Raw genomic sequence first — 11,218 nt, forward strand, 5'->3', positions numbered from 1 at the left:
GTACTTAAAGCCCTATTGTAACTGAAAAAAATGCCTGAAAAGGACATAATAATACTCAGCCATCACATATGTCAAAAGTGGACACCAAAGGATTGATTTATAAAGCAGAGGATCTGGCAATCAGCCTTGGGCATTGTGTTTTAAATGTCAGTGAGCGAGAATGTTTGGAGAACATTGTCTGTGCAAAGCACTGCATTATGGGATTTAAAATATATTTTATTATTAGGTTTGGAGTTCCAGCTTTCTCTCTCCTGTAGCTTGTTTTGATCATAAGCCAAGTAACCCATTATGAGAACAGAGTGAAAGGTTTTCAAAATAGCCCTTGGTTTAAAACGTAGGCAAATCCAAAATTTATTTTAGTATGTTTCGTATCATGTCTTACTGTACCCAGTTTTCTTCAGAATGCGTTTTGTTATTCTGTTGCAAAGCTTCTTACCTGGAGATCCTGAAGTGAGAGCACATTCAGCGGAAGGCTGAGAATATTAACACCAATGCCTGGCAATCAGCAGCATTGTTGTCAGCCCGTCATTCTGCATTCCTTGTTGGTTGGCCTGCCTATCAGGTCTGTCAGAAAGGCAGAAAGGCAAACTGAAGGAGCTTGCATGGCAGGCAGACAAATGTGCTAAAAAAGTCTTAGCATCCTAGCATCCCACTAGGAGTGCTACCTGCAGGATCTATAGGAATAAAGCTTGGCAACAGATAAGAAAGAAGAAGAATAAGCATGCAGTAAAACCTGAAGATAAAACATGCAGAAAAATATAGTTTGTTTTTAAATGCACTTTAAGGACACAAGGCTCTGCAAAGCTACTTCTAGAGGCCCTTTTTGCATTTATGCTGACAATGTCAAAGTTTTAAAAGCGACAACAGATTTACTTTCAGTATAATAAACCAAAGTCCACTGGATTATTAGGTTAACCACTGCCACATCCCTTCATATATCACATACAAAGAACTAACAAAAGAAAATCTATGGGACTTTTCAGGCAGTAATGAATGATGAATCCATTTAACTAACAATAATTTATTAAAATACCAAAATACAGCAAATTACCATTTACTATTTATCTTTCTAAAAATATGTACATAAAAACACTGCCATCTTAAGACATATATCTCCAAGTATAAAGGGAACATAAAAGAAAAATCATGCTCTCCCATCCCTTGACGTACAGATGATTGAGGGAACTGTGGAAGATATATTGTTCTCTACGTGTTTCACAGGACCGCTGTCCGCTTCCTCAGGAGAATATTATGTCAATTGTTCAACCTCTCCTACATACTTATCAAATACCAAGATGCATATATGGCCTCAGGGTGGCCGGAAACTCGTGGCACTTGGGCTTTATATTTTCCTTTATATAACAATTTTTCTATGATTGCAGTTCAGTATAACGTAACCAGCTTACCCATGAAATAAATTCCTTAAACCTTATTCACAATCCACCATAGCATAAATCATCCAGAATCCCACAATGCTCTTGCAGCAACCCTGCATGCCCTCCTCTGCCTTTTCTTGTTCAGTACAATAAATCTAACATTTCTTATATCTAATTACTACAAGTAATCCGTAACACACGCACAAATACACATGGATACTCAAGTATAAACCACTATTCTTTTTTAAAACCTGAAAATGGGATTAGAAAAAAAAAAGATAATTGGTATATACTCAGGTGACACCTAGTGGTATGTCCTGGAAGTGCATTTAAATCCTATTTGAAGTTGTTCACAAAAAACATCACATGGAGGTCACAGCTCCATATACTAGTAGCCTAGTATATGGTAAATAAAGGTTTTAAATATAATAAATTATGGAGGCATATATATATTAATTGGTTTGTCAGTCTGGTCTGTGACTTACAATTTTAAATTATAGCAGTGACAGCCTTATTTTGTGCCCTAAGTTCATATTCTATATATATATATATATATATATATATATATATATCTCAATTTGATAAAATTCCCTAGATATTCCACCAGGATCTTTTTTTAAATGCTTTTAGAATAAATTGTCATTTATTTACTGCAATCAATTTTTAAAATGTTCAATCATTTTATTAAAAGGATTGTTATAGAGAACACCTACAGAGTTACACCTATTGCCAGAAATAGTCTAGACCAGCCCTTCTCATGCCTTTTACCTTTGAAAAACCCTTGGTAAAGATTACACTTATAGTTCTGAATACATTGGCATGTTTTTGTATGTAATGTAGTGTGTTTATGGGCAAATTAGGCAATACCTCCAAACAAAATCATATAATGGTCATTGTAAAAGTACAAAAATCTGTCACTGCATCAGTGTTCGCTACTGCTTAAAGTACCCCTATAAACCTCAGGAGGAAGTTTCCATACTTGAGAAACACTGGCCTGGACCCTTGTTTACCTTATCTATTCTCCTCTCTGGCTATTTAAAAAGCTAAAGTCCATTGTCATGTATATATCTGACATGATCAACTAATCCACAAAATGGAGAAAAATACACACACACACATAAAAATATAAATATACATACATTTAAAAAATATAAAGATAAACAGATATGCTTTCTCTATGAAATTAACTGAAGAATGCAGGATACAAAATGGACACACATTCGCCAAAAAGAAAGTAAGAAGCATATGGTTTGTAGTACAACAATATACTGGCATATTACCAACTATATCAAAAAACAACAAAATGTGTATTAAAACAGTACCTGAATTCAATAACAAGAGTCATCAGCAAGATATTTTCAAAGATGTCTCCTTTCAAGAGGTTTCAGCATAATCCAAAAATAACCTGTATACATGGTTTCACAATTAACTTTCTATAGAAATGAACATGGTTGAAACAGATGAGCTGGAGGAAAAATACATGCAATAAAATTGGATAGACATAAATGCTGTTCATTTAATCAAGTCTATTACCTCAAATATAGAAGAATAAAAAGCAAAATCATTGGATACCGTATTTTTCGCCCTATAAGACGCCCTGGAATATAAGACGCACCCAATTTTAAAGGGGGAAAATCTAGAAAAAAAAGATTCTTAAAGATTATTCCCCTTCTGATCATTCATGTGCCATTTATACCGGTATTCCCCTTCTGATCACTCATGTGCCATTCAAATTCCCTTTCTGATCACTCTATGCCTTTCAAATTCCCTTTCTGATCACTCTGTGTCTTTCAAAATTCCTTTCTGATCACTCTGTCATTCAAATTCCCCTTCTGATCACTCTGTGCTTTTTTTCCACTGTACGGCAGTTAGGACAGGGAACAGCAGGTGGCGCTGTGCCGGCTTCTTTCGCTCTGCTTTACAGACAGGAGAACACACGTGCTGCTGCCAGAGAGAAGAGGAGACAGAGGCTGCTGCAGCCAGAGACACACGCAGGATCGGGTGAGTATATTATTTTAGTTATTTTATCACACCTTTGTTGTATAGGACGCACTAACTTTTCCCCCCCAGTTTTGGGGAAGAAAAAGTGCGTCTTATACTGCAAAAAATACGGTAATTGGAAATAAGAGTTTAAAAATAGAAGTTTTTTGTTGTTTCGTGAAAAAACACATTTTTATTATTAACCTTTAAAATAGCTTATTTCTAAGTAGCTGATGTTTTTTCTCTGTCTGTGTCAGTCTCAAAGTGCTCATTTATTAAAGCTCTAAAAAACAGGAGAAGATAGACTATCATGAGAGAACCTGGGTGATCCAGCAAAACTGGAATGGATTTCTTAAAGTCAAATCTCTCAAAGTGCTTTTGTGATCAATGACTGCCTAAGTTAGGAGCCATCCAAGAGAAAAGGATGTCTTTTATCAATATGCCTTTACTGCAATAGTAAAAATTAAATATATTGTAATATATATATTTAAAATGATAATTTCAAATTTACATTAAAAAAAGTTATTGTATAAAGAGTACTTTGCTTGTTTTAGATCAAGATATAGGGCATAATCCACAATTATAGGATTTTAGGTTTAGAATTAGTCATTAGATAGAATTAGAACAATAGCTCAAAGCAAAATAGTTGGTGCTTGAAATGCACTGTAACTGTAAACAAATAAAAACTTGTGACTGGTATCAATATCTTAGCCCTTAATAGTGATTAAAGAAGACTGTTTCCAAACGGGAATGTCATGCCCTTAAATTGCTATTCAATTAAAAATATTTGTGTTTTCCCCATGTTCCAATAAATTTAGAGGAAATCAAAACAAATTTTCATATCATACACAGCATAAAGAGTTAAACATGTTACAATATGTACAGAAGTAGCTTACACCTTTTAAAACTAATAGTGTTCTTCACACAGATTTTACATTCCATTTAACCTAAAAAAAATGTGGTTATATCACTGCAGTTAGTTTTGTTGATTATTGACAATACATTGGTAAAAAAAACTTGTAAAAATTTTTTTACTAAACCATATTGATTGATGGTCCTTAACATATGGACACAGTTGATCAGAAGTCAATGTATTATACCTGTAGCATGCTTAACAGTCAGGTTAAGGAACTAATTCACAACCTCATTACTGCAAATAAGTCAGTACACATCCAGGTGACAGCTGGAGCTAGAGCACCAAAGGAATCCAGGAAAATAAAAATATTTCAAATGTCCTCCACTGAGAGCATGTGCAGGTAGTGATGATGCATGCAGAATGCAGTCAAGGTGAATTGCATGTCTGATTTTAAGTTTCTTGTTTTGGAGAGCTGTTTGCAGTTGCCTCAGTGATGCATGAAGCAGTGTAGAGTCTGCCTGCTGAGACATCCTCCTCTAGACTTCTGAATGCCATGTCCAGCTTTGACATGTAGGAACAATGTCTCTTCTGTTGAAAGGCAAGTTTATGGTTTGGAAATGCATTCCTGACCCTCATCAAAGCGACAGATAAAATGAAAAAGGAAACAAGGCTGCATGAAGGAAAAATAAAGGTGGGAGCTGCACACCATTTAAACCATACCCTGCAGAGCATCTAACCAGAACCCCATTTAGGGGTTAAAAATATGCCAGTAATTAAATGCCACTGCTCATGTTTGCATAGAAACCAATGAATCAAATTCCTACCTCCTCTGTTTAAGTAAGGTTTGCTGTAGTCCCAGCTATCATTATCGTTCCGAATAACATTGAGACGTGTGGGCTGCACACAATGGAAAAAAAAATGTCAATATCAAGGAAAAAAAGGAAAAAAAAAGGACGGATGTAATAACAAGACTTACTCTGGCATATTCTATTTTTAATGTGCAGCATCCAGCATATATGTCTGCACCATTCAATGCAGCTTTGGCCTTCTGGGCACTGTGTACAGTGTCAAATGTTCATTGGTGTTAAGGAATTTAGCATTCAGTCAAAAAGACAGGAAAGTTCAAGTGAACTCCCATAATAATTTATGACAAACCACACTGTGCGTTTCTAACGTATACATTTTGCAGTTTTCTTTTTTGTTTCTTAGATAAAAAGTCAGCTTACATCTTTGATGAGGTGTCATCCAGGACACTTTGTGTCAGAACACTTTTATTGTGTTTTCAGTTCTGAAGGAAAAACTGACTTAAATCTAACACAGACCTTTGCAAATTTCAGGAAAAAACAAAAGAAAGCATTTTGGTTTGTTATTGTCACAGAGGCAATCTGTAAAAGATTTTGGTATTCGATGCAAGCTTAAAGATATAAAAGAGTATGCCAAGTTTTGATTTGAGTTTGGAAGGGTTAGAAACTTGCCAGTCTTTTATTGCTATACTGGGCTCTGCTGTAGAAGTTTTTCCCCAACGGCTGTTTTACCAGAAAGGACAGGAACTGACTGTCAGTACGCCAACACAGTTGGCCAAGGACCTTTGCTAATTTACCTCCACATTATGTGATACAATCAACTACACTATTACATTTCCCAGTTCTCTTGGTCACTCTAAACTGTATAGACATTCATACCAACCAGAGGAAATCATTAGACATTCTATTTGTTGCACTCTATTAAAAAATGTGATAATGCAGTGCTGCCAAATCTTTGCATATACAGTCAAAAGTTGTACAGAAAGTACCACAGGGTTGACCAACTAAAAGTTGCATGTATATGTAAAAGGCACCTAATTTAACAATACACTCAATACCTAAACTAAATTTAAAGATGGAGACATAAAAGCAATATACCGTAAGGTAAAGATGATGAAAACAAAAAAAGCAATTTATACAGTAATGATATAGTCCACACAAAACAAACTTTACGTATATATAGCCCTTAGCCATTACAAAAAAAAAGGATATTCCACCATGGCTTGAATCCCATTTCTTTTAAAAATTACTATACGCTCCACTTTTCCTACTGGGTTGCAGACAGAGTACAAAACATCCTGTATGAAAGGAACAAGATTATTAATACGGTGGTGGTGAATATAATGTGGTGAAAACAATAACCAATCAATGATGCATAGTAAGGCATACAAATTATAACTAAACTAAACAGGAAAAGCACCTTGACTGAAGTATAAACCTACAGCACAAAAAACTATTTTAACTGTTAGCAGTAACAGCTGAAATCAAATAAAATGTCAATGAAATTAATGTGAATAAATACATTCGTGGTAGGTTATTTTTAAAACATTTCTTTTAAAAGGGAAAAAAATATTAAAATCACAAGGGTGTAAAGGGTGTAGCCTATATACCCTTTCTCTCCCGTTTTTAACATATAAAGTATTTTGTACTTTTGAGGTGCTTAGAATGGTCATGTGCACCTAAATTATCTTTTGCACATGGTTGTGCAATGCCTTGCTTGTTAGTATGTCCAGTTTTTAATTTTTTTTTTTTTTTTTTGTGTATTATGCCTAAACTGTTCAGTGCTGTGTATTTTGATCCAACTTACTAGTGCTCCATGTTTTTAGGAGTGTAATTCCTTGTAGTAGTGTAATAGTGTGATCAATGTGGTGTAACAAGTTAGGCTTAGTTCACATTAGCAGTAAAAACTGGGCCATTTAATGAGTGACTACTGGCAACCAGGCATCTAGGAGTTTATACTTGAGTATGTACATATCAGATGATGATTGCCAGGTTATTATTAATACTGTAATCTGTGATATAACTGTAAAGGTCAATATGATAAGAGAATAAAGTGGGATGCCTGGTATAACAAATATAGTATACTTTAATTGCTTCACCTGATAATGGGTTTTTAATTCTTTTAACTTTAAGAAACCCATAACCCTTTATAGACTTGCAGGCTATACATGAGCAGAGAGCAAAAAACATTAAAACAGAGATAAAAAGGAGGAAAATAAAAGTGTTGGAATTTTTTTTCTTATTTATTGTTGCAAACGTTTGTAAATGTCAGAGTTCCTAATTATTTGAAAGGCAAATGAATAAGCTAAGAGTATGTCCAAAGAGAAGATAATAAAAACACCAAATTACATGTTAAGTTTCTACAAGAATGTTTTAAATATATCTAGTTGTTTCAGATAAATATGAAATATCCCTCTATGTGCTTTTTAAATCTAACGCAGGTTTTTAGGAAGAATCAGGAGATAACCCACTCAGAACTCCACTAAAGTCAAATCAACCGAACAGTGGTGTAACATCTATCAAGACAGGACATTTTTATTACTTATAGGGGAATTCATACACGTTTTTTTTTTTCACTTTAGGCCTGAAGGGGGGAGGCTCCTGGCCCTCTACTGGCCAGTTTGTACAGCATACGATATGAGCAATGTATTTAATAACTGCTTGTGGACCTTCAAGGTGTAATTTGATGCTTTTTTTGGGGACTTGTTGATAAGGTTTACCATGTATCAGAGTTATGCATTTACAGTTTGCCTGGAGTTTAACCTCCCTGGCATTCTAATTCTGTCCAAATTTCCATGCAAAAAGCGTTACATTTTTTTGCATGGAAATTTTTTACATTGTAGGCTATAATCCTTGGCGTAACTCACCGAAATATGTCCAATATTTAATAAATTTAATACACTTAAATAAAAAAAAACACAAAAATCTGTTAAAATCTGTAGCATATATAATATGTACATACATACACACACACATATATATATATATATATATATATATAAATAATTACAGTGGTACCTCGGTATAAGTCCGCTTTGGATTAAATCCAACTTGGTATAAATCCTGTTTGGACACGAAAAATCTTGCTTGGTATACATTCTTTGTGCTAGAACTTGTATGGGTCAAAATGAGTCACCACACCGCTGCTCTACCCTTTTAAACTCTCACGAGACAAAGTCAAGAATGCCCGCAAGCGTCAGTACGCCAGTTGCTACCATTCAGTGAACAACCTGCGCTATAACTCCCTGTGAATTACCTAACATCTCCTCCCCCTATCTCTCAGCACCATCCTAGTAGGCACTCAACTCTTCCCAGCAAGGTAAAATGGGGTTAAATTTTTCATTTTTTTCATCTAGTTGCTTTTGTATTTTTGTATTTTAGTATTAGGCAGTATTTAAATTATTCTATACAACCCTATCAATGTATGCCAATATACCAATAACAATAGTATTTTTTTTTTTTTCATGGGAACGGATTAATGACTTACCAAGATACCACTATAAATAATATATAAAAATTTCTTTATATTGGACTCAATACAGCTAATTTGTATTGAATCCATTACAAAATTTTTGGAATTTCCCGCCGATCTGCCCGCCCACACCGACGAATGCACCGATGTCACCGGGAAACCGAGAGAGATCATCTCTGCATTGCGCGGCTAAAGATGGAAGAAGACAGACGTGTCCCCAAGACCTGCGGGGACCAGCAGGACAACGGCGGATGACAATGAAGCAAGGTAAGTGTTTTTTGTTTTGTTTTTTTAAGGTTAAAGCTACCCTGAGTGTGATTTGGGATTACTGGTATTTGCAGGTAAAATCCACCCCGAGTCACGCTCGGGATTACCACTAGGGGGGTTAATCATATTGCCATTGACATGAAACAAAACATTGGGATTTAAAACCAGAGCAGATTTTTAGGAAAATAAAGTCCAAACAGTTTTCATTGTTACAGCAGAGCTTCGTGTCTGTGTGTAACTGCATGTCATTATGCCGCCCCATGTCCATATCTCCTAATTTCAAGATCTGGGGATCAGAATTGTAAAAATACAACATTGGGGTTCCCGTTTCAAAAGCAAGTGCGCCTAGGAATCCTTAATTGAAAATGCAAGTTAGGGCCCCCGGGGCCACTTAAAAAGCGAGCATTGGTGTGCTGCCTTCATTGCATCTTAGCAGAGACAATAGTATTGATATACATTAGCTTTTCTACTGCCCTCTAGTGGTTGTTTTTTTTGTAAGCAGTCTTTGCATAATATATTCTAGCCAGCAACAGGAAATTATCTAGATTTACAGGATGGTGAAAGGCCCGCCTAGTCTCCATCTTAGTTTCTCAGTGAAAAGCATCTGTCCTTCCCATCAAGCCTGGCAAACGAATTGTCTGTAAGTAGGCCTCTATGATAGCATTTTATGAAGAAGCATGTAGAAATATTATGCATTAGATAGCTAGATGTAAGCTATATATTGCTGTACTATGTATACTGATATATATCTGTTTGTATTGTATTGTAGTTTCACAAAATTAAAGTAAATGAGGAAAGACAATAAAGTTCAGAGAATCTCGGTCAAGAAGCAGATTTCTCCGCTTATTGGCCTTATTTACAGTGTTTAGCTGCCTGTCTAGCTGCACTACACAGGACAGTGTTGTGGGGACAGAACAATTGGGGTGGGGCCCCTAAATGAATACCTACCTGTCACAAATCTATAACTGTCATACTATGTAACCCTGTCTGCTTCTCTTATTTGAATCCCAATTTAGCTAGAATGGTGGGGTGTCCAAAACAGAAAACAAAGGTGCAGTCGGCTAACCCCCACCCCCGCCACTAAAATGTTATTTATATGGCAAACACACTACCCTGTTACACAATACTGCCCACTTCTAACACTTGAATCCCAATTTCTCTGGAATGGGGGAGGTGTAAGAAACTGCTGAAAATGTGTGGGGAATGTCTGTGACTAACACCCCCTACAATTTCATCACTATGGCATCATTAGAAAATAAAAAAGACTCTGTCCATCAAAACAAAATTGGTGTTCAGGTACTGGTAGGGTACAGCCATGTGTTACAGAGGAGCCTGTTTTGATGGACAGCGTTTATGTTGTAATGATGCCATTGAGATGAAAGTTTGGGGGTGTTAGCTACAAGTGTCCCCCACTTGCACCTATAATTTTGCTCTCGGTTCTAGAGAAATAAGGGTTCAAGGTAGGGAAGCAGACAGATTGATGGGCAGAGGTTTTTTTTTGTTCTAATAATGCCCAGCTAATGAAATTTTAGTAAGGGATTATACAAAAGTGCAGTTTCCTGCACCTCCCCATTCCAAATAAATTGAGGTTCAAAGAACAGAAGCAGAAAGGACAGCATAGTATTACAATTATAGTTTTGTGAAAGGTAGCTAAAAAATTTAGGGGGCCCACCCCAATGCTCCTTACTAAGTGAGTGGCCCCTGGGATCCTTAATTTGCATTTTCAATTTTGGGCTCCTAGGTGCACTGTCCCATTAAACAGCAACCCAAATGTTCAATTTCAACAAGTTTTAAAACTCGTGATCCCCATTATTTTGAAATTTGTTAAAGAAATATTGGTTATTAGTAGCTATGGGTCCCCTGTTAAAATTCTACAACCAACCAACCAACAATTTAGTTCTGAAAAATTGAACACGATGAGTTGTTAGGCTGCAGAATATGACAAGCACCAAGGGATGACATTCCTCTTATTTTAAAATGTTTTTTTTTACATTTTTGGGGAAGGACCCCTCCTCTACTGCCATGGGATATTTGTGTCATATCCCAGGTGGCTGCGGGCTGCTCCTTTTGCGCATGCCCGACATCGGGAAAGTATCATCAGGGGCTTTCCTATAATGTAAAAAAAAAATGCACAATCTCACGCATGTGCAAAGAGATCAGCACTTGATGGAACGGTGAGAAAAACGAAAAGGGAACAGGAGCAAGCGCGGGACTCGCTGGGCTCAGTTTGTGAACAGATCAAGTTATATTTTGTTTCACAAAAGTTTAGCGCTAAACCTAGGTAACATAGGGAGGCCACACTTGAAGGTAGGCTGAATTCACACGTCCAATTTTTATCGTTGGAAATGAACGACGAACGAACGACGAACGACCGATTGGCCAAAAATCGTTTGTAAAAAAAGTAACCAACGACGCCGACGAACGAGGATAGTCGTTGGAAATGAACGACCGGACCGGCGGATCG

General features: G+C 36.3%; 1 protein-coding gene and 1 long non-coding RNA gene across 5 annotated transcripts in view; one reads left to right on the forward strand and one right to left on the reverse strand.

The window, feature by feature from the left end:
- The window catches only part of LOC140330106 (uncharacterized), a 690,842-nt gene that overhangs the window by 596,115 nt on the left and 83,509 nt on the right, over positions 1-11,218 (forward strand). The gene's annotated exons all lie outside the window — the stretch shown is intronic.
- The window catches only part of HNRNPLL (heterogeneous nuclear ribonucleoprotein L like), a 125,128-nt gene that overhangs the window by 76,729 nt on the left and 37,181 nt on the right, over positions 1-11,218 (reverse strand). For all 4 annotated transcript variants that reach the window (XM_072409122.1, XM_072409123.1, XM_072409120.1 and 1 more), the window contains exons 4-6: positions 6,226-6,313; positions 5,189-5,283; positions 5,037-5,109 (exon numbers count right to left, since the gene is read on the reverse strand). In XM_072409122.1, the coding sequence (XP_072265223.1) occupies positions 5,037-5,109; positions 5,189-5,283; positions 6,226-6,313 (256 nt within the window). The remainder of the gene's footprint in view (positions 1-5,036; positions 5,110-5,188; positions 5,284-6,225; positions 6,314-11,218) is intronic.

This window comes from Pyxicephalus adspersus, chromosome 4 (assembly GCF_032062135.1).
Source record: "Pyxicephalus adspersus chromosome 4, UCB_Pads_2.0, whole genome shotgun sequence".
Lineage (NCBI taxonomy): Eukaryota > Metazoa > Chordata > Amphibia > Anura > Pyxicephalidae > Pyxicephalus > Pyxicephalus adspersus.